The following is a 20,975-nucleotide window of genomic DNA, read 5'->3' as shown; positions in this document are numbered from 1 at the left end:
ATTTGTTCCAATCAACTTTGGATCTTGAAGCTTAGTTTCAGGTTTACTGGTTTCCTTAACTAAGGTTCTCTTGAATTCTGTAAACTTCTGGGCTTTAATGACTGGGTCTTCTATCTGTTCTATGAGATCTAAAAGAAGCTCTTCTTGTTGGAAATGACATTGAGGTTTTGTTCTGCAACAACTATCCATACAAGGAATGGGTTTATCTGGCCACTAGAGGTGCTAGAAGAAACTCTAGAGGAATCGGAGGATGATTGGTAGATCTGACGAATCTCACTGCTAGAAATCTCACCGTCAGACTGGTTGAGATCTAGGAGCTCATAGATTTCCTCTTTTCCGGCTTGGTCACTAATGAGGGTATTGATAAGGGATTTGGCCTTAGCTTTACACTCTTTTCTGAAATGACCTTTCTTTCCACAGTTGTAGCATTTTCCTGATGCTGGGGTATGAACTTTCCTGTGGGCTTGGATTTTCCTTTCTTATAGAAATCATCTTTGCTATACTTCTGCTTTCTATAGTACTTGGATTTGTGTTCCTATGAAAATGCTCAGAGGTTTCCTTGCCTCTGATTTGGTTTTTCCTNTTCATCTGCCCTAGGCACGTCGCTGACGTTTCGGAGCGCGTAACGTGCCCATCATTAAATTCAGGCGGCTCTGTGCTCCCCACGTCTAATAAGGCGTTACCAATCCAACGGTGGAAGTTTGTCTCACATTTATGGGCGGGAAAACCCGCATGGTTCTTCGATTTGAGGTATAAATACCCATACGAACCGCTTCTTCCTGTTCCTTATTTGCAATTCCAGAATTCCCGCGCGTCCTTCCTGAGTTCAGACACACTCTCACTTACATCTCCAGCACAAAAAGCCTGTCCGAGAAGCTCCTCCTCTTCCCAGTAAGTCGCTCTATCCCTCTCTAAGCTCTCTCCCTCTTTACCCCTTCTTCTACTTCGCCTGTTCTTTCTTAATTCTTTTAGGCGTCAACTGGGATGGGTAGGTTTAAGAAATACGTCGATACTGAGGAGGCGATGGAGAAATTCATCGCCGACTACAGAATTCCCGGCAATGTAGGTCTGAGATATTGTGAGGACAAGGATTGGCGCTTACACAGACGAGAGGGCGAGGTGGTAATTCCCATTGTCGCCTTCCTTGAAGGGGGGATGACGATCCCCATGGGGCCGGTGATGAGGGACTACCTCACGCACTTCTGGTTGGCCCCTACCTAGTGTGGGATAAACGTCTTTAGGATTCTGGGCTGTGTGGACGCCCTGAACGAGAAGATGGGGCTAAGGTTGACCCACCATGACGTGAACTGGTGCTACAACCTTCAGCTCCTTAAGGGCAAGTCTTATTACCTGAATACGAGGGACGACAGGGTGCGGCTCATTCAGTGCCTCCCTGAGTCCAGCAAGGGGCTCAACGAGGATTTCCTCATCGTGTCAGGGGAGTGGCACGATGGCCTTTACTGCCCAACAACAGAGGGAATACCAGGTGGGGCAGTGGGAAATAGGAGGGGTTTCAAGTTCTCGTCTTTTTTCTTCCCCCTTCTTTTTTTTACTAACGCGGTGGTACTTTCCGTTTGCAGACCCGCACGCTTTTGAGCGCCACTTCCATTTGGTCAACCAGGAAGATTTGGAGAAGGTGCTGAGGGCGTCGGTTTATATAAACGAGGACGACAATCAAGTTAGGGCCGCCCACAAAATCTTGTGGTATAAACCTGTCCAGAAATCATTCCCGGTTCCAAATTTGTTTGCGTGCTATCTGCTTCCTTTCTTTTCTTTTTCTTTGCATGAATTGTATCTCGGTCAATTATGTCAGTAACCATGATAATTGGGGGGGGGGGAGGAATGTATGCGTGGGCAGTCTCCTTATGTCTCAAGGGTCAGGTAGGGCTTTGGTCTTTCCTAACTTAGGGTATTTTGAAGTTGTTAGCTATCCCCATAGGCTTCAGTCCGAGGACCATGCAATGCCTTGGTTCTGTCTAACGCTTCCATTCTTTTGTAAGTATCTAGTTTCCCCATAGGTTTGAGTCCGAGGACCATACAATACCTTGGTTCTGTCTAGTACCCAGGTATAGCTGAGCGGTTGGTTTCCCCATAGACTTGAGTCCGAGGACCATGCAATGCCTTTGTTCTGTCTAACGCTTCCATTCTTCTGTAAGTATCTAGTTTCCTCATAGGTTTGAGTCCGAGGATCATGCAATACCTTGGTTCTATCTAGTACTCCAGGTATAGCTAAGCGGTTAGTTTCCCCATAGGCTTGAGTCCGAGGACCATGCAATGCCTTGGTTCTGTCTAACGCTTCCATTCTTCTGTAAGTATCTAGTTTCCCCATAGGTTTAAGTCCGAGGACCATGCAATACCTTGGTTCTGTCTAGTACCCAGGTATAACTGAGCGGTTAGTTTTCCCATAGGCTTGAGTCGAGGACCATGCAATGCCTTGGTTCTGTCTAACGCTTCCATTCTTCTGTAAGTATCTAGTTTCCCCATAAGTTTGAGTCTGAGGACGACCATGCAATACCTTGGTTCTTCTAGTACCCAGGTATAGCTGAGCAGTTAGTTTCCCCATAGGCTTGAGTCCGAGGACCATGCAATGCCTTGGTTTGTCTAACGCTTCCATTCTTCTGTAAGTATCTAATTTCCCATAGGTTTGAGTCTGAGGACCATGCAATACCTTAGTTCTGTCTAGTACCCAGGTATAGCTGAGCGGTTAGTTTCCCCATAGGCTTGAGTTCGAGGACCATGCAATGTCTTGGTTCTGTCTAACGCTTCCATTCTTCTGTAAATATCTAGTTTCCCCATAGGTTTGAGTCCGAGGACCATGCAATACCTTGGTTTTGTCTAGTACCCAGGTATAGCTAAGCGGTTAGTTTCCCCATAGGCTTAAGTCGAGGACCATACAATGCCTTGGTTCTGTCTAACGCTTCCATTCTTCTGTAAGCATCTAGTTTCCCCATAGGTTTGAGTCCGAGGACCATGCAATACCTTGGTTCTGTCTAGTACCCAGGTATAGCTGAGCGGTTAGTTTCCCCACAGCTTAAGTCCGAGGACTATGCAATGTCTTGGTTCTGTCTAATGCTTCCATTCTTCTGTAAGCATCTAGTTTCCCTATAGGTTTGAGTCCGAGGACCATGCAATACCTTGGTTCTGTCTAGTACCCAGGTATAGCTGAGCGGATTAGTTTCCCCATAGGCTTGAGTCCGAGGACCATGCAATGCCTTGGTTTGTCTAACGCTTCCCCTCGGGTTGGACTATGGTCTTACACGTGGTGTTGACCTCGCCTTCCATTCAAGTCCCATCTTTTTCATTTACAGGCGTCCCTTAGCCGTTTACGCTCTGCGCTTGACGTTTCGGTGCACGAGACACGCCTTCATTAATATCCTCGTGAATTGATACAAATCCAGCGGTCCACTGTCCCCTTGGATTTGGTATCTTCGTGATTAGTACTGCTGATAATTCTCATTTCGAATTCTGTGTGGATTAATTCCCACCAGTCTTCACCCTCTATATAAGGCTTTCGGGGAAAGGTTTCTCCACACTCCATGAACTTCCCAACGCAACTAGAAACACGTCCTCTTCAGCTCCCCGAGCCCCTTCAATAACCCTGCCAAGATTGTGACCATAGTTAGGAGATATGGGGCGGCCCTGGGTTGGTGTAAGGACACACAGGCCAAAGGTCCTATCTGCCCCTGCCAGGAGCCGTCGTGACCACAGCCCCACCAGACTTCCGGCGCGGCAGAGCCTTGGCGTAACCCTGATAGTGCCATCGCGGGTGGCCAGGAGGGATGTCCCTGAAGTACCTAACGCTCTTCCCCGGGGCGCACCCCTGCCGGAGGAACGCGCGAAATCATGTCATGGATGGTGCCCGAGTGTTGCCGTCTCCAATGGCCAACGCTCATGAGGATTAGAGAGAATCAAGGGAACGTCATGGGGGAGGGCTTCCCAGAGCACCTGCGTCGGCTCCTCTCTTTGTTCCAGCTCCGCCGCACCGAACAAGGAGTTGTTAGTGGCCTTGGAGCATACTAGCCTCAGCCCCATTCCCTCTAGCTAGTTTTAGAACAGGTCCACCTAGGCCTCTGTTTGTAGAATTAGCTTGTAAAGTTAGTTGTAAAACACGCCTGCCTGAGCCTCTGTTTGTATCTTGTACTTTGAATCTTCTACTTTTCTGCAATTTTTTTTTTGATGCGTCGCTACCAACCTTCCATAAAATAACTACTTAGGAACGGCCGCTCGTTGCGCCTGCCAATGCACTAATCCTCCCCACAGACGGCGCCAATTTTAGGGACTCAATTTAGAAAGGTTCCCCAACAATACATTTTTAGAGAGTGGAACGAAGGTTTAGGCCCTAACAGACTAGCAACGGAATACAAACCCGCCTTCTTCTATTAAAGGGGAGTGAGCCCAGTTTACAACTAAGGGTAGCTCCTCGGCACTCGTCCGAGGAGACCCCTCTCCCTGAAACTAACACGACCTCTAAGTCCTTCTATGTCGTTCCCTTGAATGATCCGAAAAATCCCCCCCTAATTGCTTTGCTCGCCTTTCTTATATAGTTCTCTTCCTCCTATCCCCTTCTTCCTTCCGTTGATCATCCATTGGCCTTCCCTCTGACCGTCCGTCCAATCACAGGTCTTATCCGTACTCAAGTGGCTCACCATGATCGATGTTGCCTTGTCAAGAGGTTACATCCCCATTAATGCGGCCAGGGAGGTTAGGTGAGCGATTCAATGCAGAGGTGACAGCTCGCCTAAGGCTTGCTTCTTCGCCGTGCTCCCGTCGCCGACGCGTGGCACTGGGCCCTCTCCTCCTTGGATATTCAAGGAGTCTCCTTTGGTGGGTTGGTGCTCGTGTTCTTCCGAGGTCTCGGACGCCCGAGGACGGGGTCATCCTCGGATATGTTCCTCGGGGGTTGGTCATCGCGCTTTCATCCTCGGACCTTTCATGCATCCTCGGCGTGGGCCATTGGGCCTGGCTTGGAGTGGGCCAAGGCCACCTGTTTTTCTAGCCCCACATAACTCTTCTACTAGTTCTTATTATATCACATTTTTACCTAACATTAAAAATTAGTCACCTCAAAAATTTTAAAATTTTTTGTGAAATCTTTTTACTCTATATTGTTCTTTTGTTTTAGTAAAATAACATCATGGTTTGAAAATAGAAAAAGAAAAAAATGATGTCTCTTACAATGATTATTGTGAATAATAATGGGAAAAAAATCAAACTATTGTTGAGATGGTGTGTTTTGATTGATTTATTTTTCTTTTATTTTTTTAATAAAGGTGTCCAAAATTCTCTACACTAAAGGTTAAGAGTTTTGGACTCATGAAAGCCTTAGAAATGACTTGGCCAACTTTAGGGTCTAATTGAAACTTGTGAGCGTGTCTTTTTCTTCAGCACACCAGCCCAAGGATCCTGGGCCAAGTAATTATAATTTAGTGGACTGGGTTTAGTTCACCGCAGCTAAATGGTTGTTGAAGATCCAAGTGGTGCACATGGCAAGTTTCCTACAACACAAATAAACTAACAAACGAGAATATCCATATTGAATGACAACGAAAACAGCAAAGAAAACGCAAAATAATCAAGAAATATGCAAAACAATGGTTAAGGATCCCTAGATTAATGAGAGGTACTTTGTTAATTTTCTTTGATCATAATTACAGTGTGCTCACTAAGACATGATACAAGGTTCAAATAAACTAAAAAATTACAGACTTAGTTGGCTATTTAAGCCTCCAAGACTTGCAAAGTTTGAATTCTTTTGAATCCAAGTATGCGCTATAGTGGCTGTTCTCGGGGATACCGGAAAATATTCCTCTGTTTTCCTTGAGTTTTACAGAGTTATCTTAGCGATTCTCTTATGATTTTTCTATTGCTGAGTGCTTTCAACATTGGTTACTTCTTCCTTTTATAGCATAACCATAGGGCTCCGGAGTACTAGTGATTTCTCTCTTTTGCCCCTCCTTAGACACTAGAGCTTGTTTTGCTCCTATCACTTAGAAGGCTGAGTCTTTTCCCGTTTCTCATAATCTCCTCTTTTCGGTGCTGTTTCTTTGAAAGTTCATGGCCGACTTTTCCCTCTAGGGTGTGCTTAGAAAGTTGTTCTCAATTTCATGTTTCTCAAAACTTCTTACTTTTTTCAAACCTAGCTTTTGGTCGTCCTCCTTTTTGTCATTTTTTTCAAGTGAGCGGAATCCTTTTCTGTTGGGTCAAAGTTTCCTTCTAGCCACTCCCACTTATTGTTTTCTCATTCTGGGTTCCTTGGGATATCGATCCTTTCTTCATGAATGATTGCTTTATACATTCTGGTTCCTGACTGCATCATTGGGCGCTTGAGAAGGACTCATCTGTCCTTCGTTCTCTGTGCTCTTTAGTGTTTTCCTTTGAGTCATTTCAATCCTATTTAAGCTGTGTTATGCGTCCCAGGGATCTCGAACCCCTGGCAGTTTCTGAGATCCTGACCTAGTTCTTCCTATCGAGCTTCTTTGTTTTTTTAGCTTGCTAATCTTTACCAATTGGGTTTTTCCTTTACTTTATGGGTTTTAAAAGTTTGTTCCTCCATGAGTCTTTGGATCCCACTTCTTTAGGCTTCTCATCCTTTTCTTCTTTTTTTTCTTTCTCTCTTCATTACTTGAGCCCAACTTTTTTATTTCTCTATTTTTTATTTCTCATGGGGTTAGTCCAATGTGTTATCTCTTTGGGCCTTGGGCTTTGATTTTTGAACCTCAACAAAACTTATTGTATTTTTCAAGTATATAAATAGGTCAATATATACCTAATTATTTCTTTTTAAAAGTTAAAACTGGCCATAAATTACAAATAAAAATAATTTTCATACTCTAGTAAATTTTTTTTTACAAAATTAAATTTCTTTTAATAATTGGCCAAAATTAAAAATGAACATTCACGATTTTAAACATAGATACAATATATATATATATATATCTTCTAATTATTATTATTATTATTCTTTAAGTGCACCTTAGGGTAAGTAGGAATTAAATGCTAATTATATAAATAAATAAGGTAGGTTAATGGGTGTTCTTAAGACATTTGTTAATTAACTACTTTTAAAAAGTTTTAATATTGTTTTATGAAATTTTTTTTTTAAAACTATTAGAAATTCAGTTACTTTTTTTTTCCCATAAAAAATTTCTAAAAATATTTCCTAAATCAATACCCCTAAGATATTTGTTAACTTTTCCCAAATAAATATAGCAAACGAAGTGTTAAATACTTGTCCAACATTTTTCTATATATTCAATGTCATCTAATCACACGATCATCAAATAGTTTTGATATATACTTTAAATAATCTATTACCATTTGAAAAGAAGTCATATCCTCTCTAATAAAATATTTGAAATCATGCAAATCTTTCTTCTTCCTCATCATTTATGCATGTTAAATTGGTTGTTCGCAGTCACAGCCTTTTGTTTATCATGTAACACCTCCTTTAGCTATTATGGAGGTCTTAAACTTTGATAACTCTACTGCTTTTGTAACTCGCTATCATTGAGGAAGTTATATTAATGATAAATATGATATGACCCATATTTGATTATAAAAATAAATAAAAATAAAAAAAATTTATGACCCATATTTAACAAAAGAAAAATTTATGACCCATATTTATGCTCAAATGATAATTTTTTTTAGAGATAATTACAACATATTATTAATTTCATAGTTTAAACTCTTTTTTTTCTAGACTCTCAAACATTTTGTAAATAAAGATGGACCAATTTAACTATAAGACCGCTCAAATGATATTTACATGCAAAGGTGGGTTGTTTTCACTTTTCAGTCAGAATGGGAGAGTGAGTGCACGTCCTTTTGGTGCAAATGGTGGAGGGTTCAGTAGAGCGTGGCTTACACAGGTTCATCATTAAAAGATTGTGATTTGAAGATCTGCAAGTGTCTTTTCATTTATTGCGAACGTTTATGGTGCACTAAGATTTTTTTTTTTTTTCAAAAAATCCTTTTTGTTATCTCACTCCTAGAAAAGAAAAAAGTGATTATTAATACCCCTAAGCCTGAGTCTTTTGACTAAATATTGTCAAAATTAAAACATATTTACATTATAGGTACTGTTTGAAGTTATTTGTGGAAATGATGAGAGAGATTGAATTTCGGCAACAGTGTTGCCGAAATTCAACAAAAAGTAAGAGAGAGAATGAGAAAAAGGAGGAAAGAGAAAAACTTAATGTCAGGAACAATAAATCTTGAATTTTAGCAACAGTGTTGCCGAAATTCATCTGTTTAAATTTCCTGTGTTGCCCGGACGTGTGAGAGAAGTGCAATAATGAGTAGGTGGCCAAAAAAAATGGTAATTGTGGCAATGGTATTGCCGAAAATGGTAGGCAAAAAAAAGTGAATGCGGAAGAATTAAAGAAAAATATATAAAGTGTTACGTACACAATATTTTTACAATATTTTCATAACAAATTACAGGTAACTGATTATTATTAATTCAAATTTAAAATTAACATTGAGATTACTATTTTAATCCAACAATAACAATAAGTAATAACCTTACACTTAGAATTTATTGTAAAAATTGTATGCACTTCATTTCTAAAAAAAAAAAAAAATTCAATTGTGTGACACATTTTTGGAAAAAAAAAAATCCCACAATTTCGGCAATACCATTGCCGAAATTGTAGGAATTTTTTTTTTCAATTGTGGCAATGGTATTTCGGCCACAATTGAATTTTTTTTTTAATTTTTTAGAAATGAAGTGCACACAATTTTTACAATATTTTTACAATAAATTCTAAGTGTCAGGTTATTACTTATTGTTATTGTTGAATTAAAATAGTAATTTCAAAGTTAAATTTAAATTTGAATTAATAATAACCAGTTACCTGTAATTTATTGTGAAAATATTGTAAAAATATTGTGTACGTAACACTTTATATATTTTTCTTTAATTCTTCCGCATTCACTTTTTTTTTTCTCCTACCATTTTTGGCAATACCATTTCCACAATTACTTTTTTTTTTTTGGCACCCACTCATTATTGCACTTCTCACAAATCTGGGCAGCGTAGGAAATTTGGGCAGATGAATTTCGGCAACACTGTTGTCGAAATTCAAGATTTATTGTTCCAAACATTAGGCTTTTATCTTTTCTCCTTTTTCTCATCCTCTCTCCTACTTTTTGTTGAATTTCGGCAACACTGTTGCTGAAATTTAATCTCTCTCCTCATTTCCACAAATAACTTCAAACAGTACCTATAACACAAATATATTTTAATTTTAGTAATATTTAGCCAAAAGACTCCTTAAGTCTGTAGTTTAGGACCCCAATACTTTGTACAACCTTCTTTCGTAAAAATATCATTTTGGCTCAAGATATTAGGTTCACTTTTAATTTGTGATTTGAAGATCTGCAAGTGTCTCTTCCATCTGTTTCATTAAAAATAAAAAAATAAAAAAAAATTGTATTTCCTTTTTTATTTTTTTTTGATAATCAATTGTATTTTCCTTTTATTGCGAAAGTTTATGGTTCCCTAAGATTTTTTCTTTTTTTCAAAAAATCCTTTTTCCTATCCCACCCCTAGAAAAGAAGAAAGTGATTATTAATACCCAAATGCTAAAAATACAAAGATAGGATTAGGATGCTATCTAGTTCAACGCATTTTCACATTTGAGTTAACAATAACTTTGTTTGTTTGAAAGGAAGAAAAGGGAAAGGAAGAGAAATTAAATCTAAGTATGTTAAAGATTAGATTGTTTATAAGACCAATATTCTAATGTCCTTCTGTCAATGCTAATTGAATTATTAATGCACACAACACATTAAATCACTTTGAATTTTAAGAAAAGTGCAATTTGTTTCCCTTTTCTCTTTCAAGAAAGCTTTTCGTAATTAAGAGTTTTGGAAAAAAAAGATTTATCTCAAGTCCAATACTTTAGTATACTGAATTCGTCACAATGATGACACATGACCACTTTTGACCATTTGTCACCAACATGACAAATTTAATGTATTAAAACAAAGCACTGAATCTAATCTTTACTCTAAGAAAAGTGGTACTATTTCAATTACTTTTAGGCTGTAACCCTATAAAAAAATATTGATTTCAAGATGAGCACTTTTTTATTTTTTAAATTACACCTCTTGAAATCAGTCTATTTGCAATCAATTTTAAGTTTTTTCTTTCACTAATCTTTATTTCAACTTTATTTATTTTATTGAATTTTTAGTGAAAAAGCTTGAAATTTCAAACCTTCTTATATAATTTTTTAAATTACTCATCTCGGAATCTGTTTATATAGATCCAATTTCAAGTTTTCTCTCGTCTTTTTTAATTGTTATTTCAAAATTTTTTATTGTTTTATATATATCAATGAAAAGCTTGAAATTGGTGAGACCATTTGAGATTTTTTTTCATTGTTTTTAATCTTCATTCAATTTTTTAAAAAATAATCATATTTTATTTTTCAATAAATGAGCAATTATATTTCAAAAAAAAAAATGTTACAGCAAGTTATTGGAGAAACCACTTCACAAATCTTGTTGCGATAACCAACACCACCAAAAAATAAAAAAAAAAAAAAAAAAAAAAAAAAAAACCAAAGAATCACACAGCAGGATACAAAGAAAAAAACTACACCAAGTGCGAACAGCAAGGAGAATTTCTAAGGCTTGCAAGAGAAATGCCCCAAGAGCAGCACAATGCTCCGTTCAAAACAGAATTGCAGAAATAGCCCCTGCTTTCCTCCCTATTTATAATTATAACTTCCTATTTGATAGTTCTAATAATAGCCTCTCCAAATTGTTTTTTTTTTCCCTAAAATAGTTACAATATATTGTTAATCTTGTAATTCGAACTATTTCCTCTTAGAGCCCCAAACACTTGTGCACCAAAAGGTGCCAATTAAGCTACAACTTACACACGGCTCTTAACAACCTCTTCAGACTTGATATTGCCTTAATGAGTCACTATTTACATGAGTTGGAAAAAAACCCACAAAATTTTATCTAGTTTTATTGACTCAATTACATGAGTGGTCTAATTAAACAATTAGACCGCCTTGGATTCTTGTTCACTAGCTTATCGATTCAATTGGCTGGGCTAAAATGGGTTTATTTAATCGGAACACAAAACTTACACCAATTTTTTTTGAAGAGCCTAACTTATTCATTCATTAAGTGTATTACAAAATGTTAAAACTAAGGAATAAATTACTAGTAAAGGTTTGGATTCAATTACCAATAGAAAAATGATATGTGTCCCGTCATGTGCATTGCACATAACTCACTTGATTAGTTGGATTAAGTGAGTCGTACAATGACAAGATCGAATGTCATCTTCCTATTGATGGTTAGAGCCAAACTTGGTCCCTACTAGGCCAGAACTGGCTTAGCCAACCTTGTGAATTCTAAGCCTATGGTTAAAACCATACTCATTTTCAATGTGACCAAACCAGCTTCAGCTCAATTTCCCACCACCTTCATTGCAACCCAACGCTATATTTGCTCCTACACCATCTCTTTTATGGAAATATGCCACTTCTTCCCAGTTAGCCGATTCTGAATTCTAGTCCTATATATAACTAAAGCCGATTGTTGGGCAGGACAAAGGAATCCAGCATGCATCGGAAAAACCAAAAATAATTAAAGAGTGAATTTTTTGGGACAAAAACCATGCCCAATTGCATTAGTTCCCAATTTTATAGTAGATACATGTACAAATATATGCTATTTTCCACTCCTTTAGTAGAAAATAACAGTCTCTTTTAGCAAGTATTTTTGAAACGAAAACCTGGAAAAGAAAATAAAAAAGAAAACAAATGAAAAATACAAGTGAGAGAGCTTTACAACCCCGGAGAATAAGGATTAGGCTCCAAACTAGCAAATCAAAAATGCCCAAAAGAAAGAGATGGCATTTGTCTCTTTCTATTGAGTAAATTGATTGAAAGAAAAGAAAACGATTAGAGAGAGAGACAAAAAAAAGGAGGTAAAGCAAAACAAAAGGAAACTCCCCTACCCTATTTATAAGTTAAACAAATGAATCCCCCTATTGGTTTTGCAACTCTGGATTAAATAAATGTCTGCTTATGAAGGGTAATATAGCTGCAAGTAATGCCTTGGGGCACTCCTCGTGTGGAAGATGGCCACATCCAGATATAGCAACTAGTCTCTGCATCGCAAAATAAATCATGGTATATATTAGATCAATTAGAGTAGAGAGGAAATTACTTTTACATATCCTATCCTTGTGAAATAATATTTATGATATTCATGTATTTTCTAAAAACAAGGAATCAATTTCAATGTAACTGGCTGATCCAAGAGAACCAGAAAAGAGGTCTTTTGCTTAGGATTTTTGGGATGGAACCAAGGTTTTTTCTCCATGTGTAACAACATTGAGAGACTAAAAGAGACGGGAATGAATGTCTCTTAACTGCCTGGATTTTCCACACAATCATCAAGCATTTGCTACCACAATGGGAATTGATACAACAAGATTTATCATCTCCCATGTAACATTGCCTCAATAAGTTTGGTGAAGTCCCAAGATCGGCTTTACTATTAGTAAGTAATAGAGAAAGGAAATCATAGAACAATACTTACAGAATTTACAAATTTTGAAGACATAGCTTGAGAAGATTTAAGAGAAACAAGGGCATCTTCAGCTCCGGTGATAATCAACATCGGCATGTCTTCAACTGCTTTTGCTAATGATTCTGCATTTTGTGGGGAAAGGACCGTCTCAGATGACAATCTACCTATCTCATGGAGTGCTTCATCCCAACCTTCTACATATAGGGGCGCCTGATTGCATTACACAACAGCGAACCAATTGACTGTTAACATACTGATATATTTATAAAACTGTCTATGTTTTAAGGAGGTGCAGGTGTACCTTGTAAAGCCTTAGAGTCTCTGCTGTTAGCTTGGAAGCGTCATACCATGCACGGCGAGTTATCACTTGAGTGATTTCTGTTCGCAGTAGAGGACGAACCAAGTGCTTCTTCCCAAGTGAAGTATGCAGAAGAATCCTTGCAAAGGCTGGAACCACTTCTCTTGACAAACTAACACTTAGCAATACTACTCCTCGAATTGCAAACTGAATGATGCACATAAATAAATAAGGTGAAAATTTTGGAATTTGTTGGAAACATTTGCACAAAATGACAGAACAAAAAGTTATTTATACAACTTTTCTGACTCTTAGACATTATGTTAGAATTAGTTTGAGCCTATAAATTGTTAATTAGCTTAAATCTGAAATTCAAGAACCCAAAAGCTGGAGTAGCACTCTCAAGATAATAGTGCAAATAAAATTCATGGATGAGTAAGGGACGAAATAGCACTCTTATCCTTTGTTTAGGTAAGGTTGCAGGCTGAATTTTAGTGCATCAAAGAATTCCTTGTTTGGCTTGAGCAAGGGAAGAATTTCAAATATCTATAGGAAAATTTTGGCAGGAATTCAAGAACTTCCATCTACTGATGCTTTATTTCCAAAATCCTCCCAATAAAATGCACACACCCTGTGCTAAACCTGCCCAAAAAATGCCATTTACATTGAACACCATCACCATTATCTGCTGACCATCATATATCCAATAATATCAAACATCACTAGCAAAGTGAACATTGACAACTAGAGCCATGCCTCCGGACAAAATGTCCATTACAATTATTACAAAGTCCTCTCTCCACTTTCATTCTGCTTAACAGTAGTCAAAGAATGTGCTCAACAAAGGATGCAAATTTACAGTCCCAAGAGCCTGGATTATTGATCTAGTTTCCATCTTGATTTCTCAAATCTTATAATAGAATTTCCAGAAAATGGAATTTCAATGCTGAGAGATTGAGAAAAATGGAAATTTCCTTCAAATGGAGTTACACCCAATTTAATTGGAAGAAGTCTCCAGAGAACTGGTATTGACCAAAAAACCCAGTTGCTTTGTTGATACCCAACAAGCATATAATTATATTTTAATACCAATGCTAAAAGGAATGAAAGTCAGTACAGTGGTTTTCCCTGGATCAGACTACAGAGAGAAAGATCGTGAAGCTCAAGATCATTACTGGCTATGGTCAAATCCAGTTAATCATTTACTTGTAAAGTCGGATGGAATTTTTGGTGATTTAGATGAATGAGATTTCTTTATTTATGCCAAACAATAATTACTAGGCAGGATTACATTTTCAATTCTCCATGAAAATATTAATTACTTCATCCAAACCCAAACACAGTGTTAAGGTATTTGTATTTTGACATTTTAGATCTTACACCAAATGATATGATCCTTTTTCTGCCTGAAAGGTGAAATTTAAAATATTCATTTTTTTCCCTTTTTCCTTTGGTGTGTAAAGATTTAATCGGCATAGAAAAAGAAGATGGTTACTCACGTTGTAAGAATTCATTGATGTTTGAACCCTTTGTGCAGCCTTTAAAGCAAGTAGGCCTCCATCATCATGACCAACAAGAATTACCGAAGTAAACCCCATCTCTGAGCAGAAAGAAAGAAGCAAGTCTACCTGAAACATCAGATAAAATATTCAGACCTAAATCTAAATTTGTTCCAGACAGAAAGGGTGAAGATAATGAATACATAAAATGAGTGGGAGAAAGACCCCCCAAAAAAAAATGAGCAACCACAACAGGATCATGAGATCAACAAATGTGGAAATGCCCCCAGTACATGTTAAATGTGCTTTGGATTTACAAATGGATCACTCAGTTTGTCACACTTGATGCTGCATTTGGCAGCAGAAATTGCACTTTGGATTTGAAACTGGACTCCTATCTAAAACCATGAAGTGAGGACTCCAACTTCAATCTAAGTCCAATTCCAAAACTCCAAATATGTTGACAAATCAAGTATTAGGGACATTTAACTTCACTTTCCATCCTTCCATACAACACTATTAATATCTCTTCACCTTCCCAACAAGAGAGACAGAAATTCAATTTTGTTGAGAATTAAAAGAGAGATACACGAGTGGGGGATCTTCTCCATTTCCTTTGAAATGTAGATAGTCCATTTCACAATTAAGATTTTACCCTGGATCCAACAAAGTACAAAATGCCATATCATTTAAAATTGTAATTGATGTGGCACTGGATGCACCTTTAAATTATATTTAATCTGAACCATAAGATGAATCCATTTCAAATGGAAAGGATCATTTTCCTGGTAATTTATAGGAATATGATTATAACAATCAAATCTTAGTCCCAATTACCTGAGTATCAAGTTTATAAGGATTAGGCAATACTTTTTCCTCCCAATCTTCCCGACGCATTCTTGAAGTTAATCCCCAACCAGGACGATCAAAAGCAGCAACAGTACAACCCACTTGCTGAGCTAGTACCCCCATTACATGCCTCCATGAAAAGACTCCACCCCCAAATCCATGCACTAGAACAATACCGAACAGGCAATTTGCCTCCAAGTCCCTCTCTAAAGTCCCAGAGTTCAATTTACCAACTTCACCCTGCTCACCAGCATCATCTAAGCTCAAGATAGGGATTTCTTCAGGAAGAACAGGAGGAGTTGTGGAACCATCCAATAACGGAGCATATAGTGAAGAGCTGTGAAATTGATTGCTATAGCTCCTGTGCATTTGATATTGGCTTTTTGACAACACACTTAACGCATGCCTTTCAAATTTTGGCCTTCCCACAGCCTTTTTTGGGGAGCCGCAACTAGGACTGGGTTCAAGAAAGACAGTGGAGGACAATGAACGAGGTGAAGAACCAGGAAAGCTGAGCTTGTAATGGAGAGTAAGCCCTCGACATGTTATGAATGAACTGTCAATGTCGGCAAGTAAACTGACGGGGAGTTCCCCTTCATCACGAGGTGACCCTAAAGGCTTTCGCCTCATTTCACTGTCACTTTTTGGGGTTTTTCCTCCACAAGGTGTGGGAGATCGTGGGACCTTCTGGAAGCCAGACAAAACACTTTTGCATGAAAGGACCTGTTAATTTGATTGAAAGAGTAGTCAGTAAAAACAGTAGACATTATGACCATATAAATCCATATAGTGCTACCAAAGAAACTGACAACAATTAAGTGAATATAGTTGCATAACCAAGTTTTATAAGATCAAGAACATGCACCAACTTCAAGGTCTAATTGTAAGGAAAACATCCTCATGTAATTGAAAAGAGCACATTCATTCTTAAACAAATAGGCATTAACAACATTTACAAGCATCTTACTTTTCGATAAGTAAACATGTATTTCGAAATTTGCAAAAGCACAAGACAAATACTATGCAAACTTACAGTATCTGCATCAACTCGGTGAAACAAGAGCTTTCTCCGTGCTCTGCAGCTTGTTCTATATGCAACAACAGTATGGCCTAGAGCAAAGACTACAGATGAGAGAAACAAGACAGGCATACCCCATGACTTCTTCAAATGGAGCTTCTGCCTTGATAGGGAATGTGAAGCTTCAGCCTCAATTTGAGAATTTACAGTGAAAACACAAGCCTTAACTGAAAGAAGAAGAATTGAGAGAAATGAACACAAGGTCACAGTTCCAAGGTATGGACCATGTGAGAGAGCAGGGGCATCACACATTGAATAAACACCTGCAGTCAAAAGACACTGGATCAGATTCAGCAAATACTTGAAATTGATAATAACCAAGCCCACATGATAAAATTTTGAATATGGTATGAGGTCCATCAATCTCTGTAACATTCTGCCTACAAAATTCTAAAGAAATCTTCAATGGAACACCTTGGTAAAATTACATTGACAAAATTGAAGAGTAATGCTACAGACACAATTTCTTTTACAAACCCAAAACAGCAGTTTGTAAAATAGTTTTGTGGTTTTAGCATTTTCCAAAATTGAATAACGGCATGAGAAAAAGATCAAGTTTCATAAACATTAAATTCTCTTTCATAATGTGAATGGAATCATACACCATATATTATTTTGAATTTAAAAGAATAACAAAAAGAAAAAAGAATACTAAAAATTCAGCGCAACAAAGTGGGAGTTCGTGTTTCTTAGGTTCCACATGCAATTGAGAGAACTTGATTCCTATTTTTTCCCTAAAAACAGAGCATCCACACTTTCTATATTTCAACACGTAAAAGCAGTTGCCCACCTTAAAAGAACGAAACTTGTACTGTAAGCTACAAAAAATGGAATCTTATAATTTCAGATTTTACAACCTCAAAATTTTCATTGTTTAGGAACTATAATAAGAACAAAAAGCTTAGCTAGCTGAGCCAAATACAGCAAATTTTAGATTCATAAAGGACTTTACTTTTTAAGCTTCTTAGTAATCAAAACAACGATGAAAAAAAAAAATAAAAAAAAAAAAAAAAAAAAAAAAAAAAAAAAAAAAAAAAAAAAAAAAAAAAAAAAAAAAACCTTGTACGGACTGTAATCTCCTTTATCTAAACGTAAAATTCAAATATAGAAAATGAAGAAGATTAACAAAATTAATAAGTATTTTCCATAAAAGCATAGAAGTTATTAAGGGAAAAGAAAACAATTAACAGTGATAAAAGCAGTTATATCTCACTGCAAATTAATTTTTGCCTTATTTTTGGATCAAACACCAGCTTAAAAAAAAAGGTCGTTTATAAAAGTCTGTTTTTTTCTGTACTTTCTCAGCAACCAAACATAGGTTGCAATTCACCCAAAAAAAAACAAAAATCTTTAAATACACATGATTTTACGAGGACAAAAACATATTCATAAAATATAGTTTTGAGTTTTGATTCCTTGAAGAATCGGCAAGTAGAAGATCAAAATGTATTCAAAAGCAACAAAATTTTAAAATTTAAATTTAAATTACAAAAAATAAATAAATTAAAAGTCGAAGAAAAGATACAAGACACAAAAAAAATCCGTACAATTTTCCACTTGAAAAAAAAAAAATTCAATATATTTTAAATTTTGATTTATCGAAGAATTAGCAATAAGAAGATGCCAATCCTTCAAAAAACAACTAAAAATAAACAAAAGCTAGAAGCCAAAAATAAATAAATAAAAATCAATACGGTTCTGAATTTCGATTCGTTCAGGAACCAGAAACACGAAGATCACAATTCATTCAAAATCACAAAAATAGTAATAAAATCAATATTGCTTTGAATTTTGATTCCTTTAAGGAACCAGCGAAACGAAGATTCCAATTCAAGAGCGAAAAATCAGAGAACGTACAGATAATGATGAGAGATCTAACAACGGAGACGAGAGGAATATCGGTCAAGGAGCTTTTGAAAGCGTATCGTCTCAAATGCTCTTTGATACCGTAGCATCCGATGCAGGTGAAGCTCGAGATGAGTACGAACGGCACGAGCACGTCGCCAATGGCGACGAGCAAAGGCAGCGACGACACAAGCAGCGACACCACCATCGCCACCATGAAAAACAACGTCCGCAAGATCCTCCTTACTCGCTCTCCCACAGGGCCTCCTTTCGCCATATTTTCAATCAACCAATCAATCCCACGGTTCTCAATCAATCAACGAATGTACGTTGTTGGATTGAATTTTGTTAATTTTTTTCAAATTCAACGCACGAGTGTCTCGCTCTATATCTCTCTCTCTTTCTCTCTCTCCGCGTGAGGGTTTTATGTGGGACTTGATGATGATGATGATGATGAAACCACCGGAGATGGTGGCGGAGGAGGCTCCTTGGGCATTTCTGTGATATTTCCGGTGGGGGGGTAAAATGGTAATCTCTCACTCAAAGCTTCATGGAGAGGCTAGGGTTTGAGAGAGCGAGAGCGAGAGAGAGGAGAGGAGAGGATCTTTGAAATCAAAAAATTTCAAAGGCCCTTTGCTTTGTTGCTGTTAGGAAGGTATTTGAATTCGCTTCCTTTTTTTTCTCTCTCTCTCTCTCTGTTTTTTGTGTTTTCTTTATTTATTTTATTTTATTATTTATATTTGCTTTTTAGTTTTCATCGTGTAAACAAAAAAAAAAAGGTAGAATTGGCAGAGGGGGAAATCCATCGCTAATCAGAATAATGTAGTATCTGACACCACTTGAATATTTAGTTGCAAACCTGTCCGCCTTTTTTTTCTTGACAGAACTACCCTTTTATTACGGGATAACACTATTATTAATTATTTATTTCTGTCTTCTCAATTCACCAAATTACCCTTCCTCTTCTCTCTCTCTCTCTCAAATTTTTTTTTTTTTTTTTTTTTTTTTTCTTTATGGGAAACAAACTTTTTCAGGTTTTACCCTTCCTCTTCTCTCTCTCTCTCTCAAATTTTTTTTTTTTTTTTTTTTTTTTAGCTTTATGGGAAACAAACTTTTTCAGGTTAATGCTACATGATTAATATGATTACCAAATATAGAATTTTGAAAAAAATAATTGGTTAAATTTCAAATTACACTCCTAAAATTTAGAAGTACTTAAAGTTATATCCAGTTTGTATTAGCAGTTATTCCATCCGTATTTTATGTGAAGTGCCACATGAATTTGTTGCACGTGTTTAGTTTGTTCAATAAAATGATGTTACGTTATTTTTATTATGCCATGTTTTTTTTTTAGGCTACAAATATAATGTGGTATCATTTTATTAGATGAACTAAACACGCGTGACAAGTTTATGTGGTATTTAATAGAAAATATAGATGGAGAGACTGTTGATGTAGACAAAATAGAACTTCAAATTGTAAAATCTAAACTTAGTATGTAAAATCTAAATACCCCCAAACTTTAGGTGTATAGTTTGCAATTTATCCAGATTAATTTTACAACACATGTTTTACCCCTTTAAGTAACCCATGTGATATGTTTAATGGACAAAAAAATTACACAATCATCACGTGGTTACATTAAGAAAACTCATCAATTGATTTGTGTTATTGGTCGCGTAAGTAATAATCACGTGATTCTTTCATTAATAAGAGCTAACAAAAGTTAGTTTCAAGGGTCAATTTGATGGATATAGAAATCTCAATGAGTTATAAGAAAGAATAAAATCCTACTGGTTGTTTTTGCATACAAAATTAATAATAATAATTGTACTTGTACTTAAATTTTATCCTTGTATCAAAATTTGTAGTGATTTTTTCATTTTCCTTTATTTCTTGAGATGGCTCGTGAGTAATGACCAAGGAAATTACTTTCTTTCCTTTTCTTTGATTTTTTTTTTTTATTTTTTTTTTATTTTTTAATATAAGATATATTCTATTTGGAATCATAAGCTTGCAAATGGTGACTACTTCTTTCTACCACCATAATTCTAACTCATTTTCTACTACAAAGTTAAAGTTTAAACCCTTGACCCAATTATTATAAACTGAAAAGGTTGGTAATAATCAAAAAGTAATCCAACCCTTTATTATTTATTTTTTTTTAGTATCCTTTTCTTGAAGTTAAAAATAAATAAATAAATAAAGAGAGAGAGAATTCAGTGATGTATCAAATAAACTTTACGAGCTTATTTATCATTTATTTACAATACCTTTAAGCTATTCTTATTAGTTTTCTTTTTCCCTTTGAAGAGAAATTGATTTTAGATGACAACTCACCCTTTTTTTTTTTTTTGAGAAGAAAGATGACAACACAATTTTTTTTTTTTTTTTTGATAGGATGACAACACAAATTTAATTGTTCATTAACTAGCCTATTTGATTTTTTAAAATAATATGATTAGTGATTTATCTTAGAGTTATTGAATAAAATTAGAACAATTTTATATAAATATTTCGATAATTAGAGAAGGAGAGATTTGAAATCTAAATGTATTAATTTAGAAAAGTAAGAAGTGTCAACCAATTATTTAATTACTAATTAGGATCCACCCCACTCCAAAAAAATAAAAAATAAATAAAGCAATGATTTTGACACTTAGTTATTGCTTTAGAGCAACTTAAAATGGCCAACAGTTAGAGCATCCGCAGCCGGTTTCTATATCCCATCCTATTTTACCACCTCAAAAAGCAACTTTATCAATTATACAATACAATTTTCCAATTGTCCAACATCCCAAATTTTATATCTCAATTCTACTCATTAAAATAATATTTC

General features: G+C 36.2%; 1 protein-coding gene across 2 annotated transcripts; it reads right to left on the bottom strand.

Moving 5' to 3' along the window:
• Nucleotides 1-11,616: 11,616 nt before the first annotated feature.
• Nucleotides 11,617-18,838, bottom strand: LOC112027106 (uncharacterized). 2 transcript variants are annotated; one of them, XM_065761027.1, is made up of 8 exons: nucleotides 18,149-18,838; nucleotides 16,247-16,554; nucleotides 15,202-15,936; nucleotides 14,365-14,493; nucleotides 12,869-13,072; nucleotides 12,577-12,777; nucleotides 11,990-12,142; nucleotides 11,617-11,764 (listed from the first exon to the last, which is right to left on the bottom strand). In XM_065761027.1, the coding sequence occupies exons 1-7, from the start codon at nucleotides 18,411-18,413 to the stop codon at nucleotides 12,020-12,022; spliced, it is 1,965 nt and encodes a 654-aa protein (XP_065617099.1). In that variant the 5' UTR covers nucleotides 18,414-18,838; the 3' UTR covers nucleotides 11,617-11,764; nucleotides 11,990-12,019. The 2 variants fall into 2 exon arrangements, with proteins under 2 accessions (XP_065617099.1, XP_023915548.2); XM_024059780.2 differs by having other exon boundaries at nucleotides 11,617-12,142; nucleotides 18,149-18,837.
• Nucleotides 18,839-20,975: the final 2,137 nt, after the last annotated feature.

Source organism: Quercus suber, unplaced genomic scaffold, assembly GCF_002906115.3.
Source record: "Quercus suber isolate HL8 unplaced genomic scaffold, Cork oak 2.0 scaffold_392, whole genome shotgun sequence".
In the NCBI taxonomy this organism is placed as follows: Eukaryota; Viridiplantae; Streptophyta; class Magnoliopsida; order Fagales; family Fagaceae; genus Quercus; species Quercus suber.
This window is presented reverse-complemented; position numbering and strand designations above follow the sequence as displayed.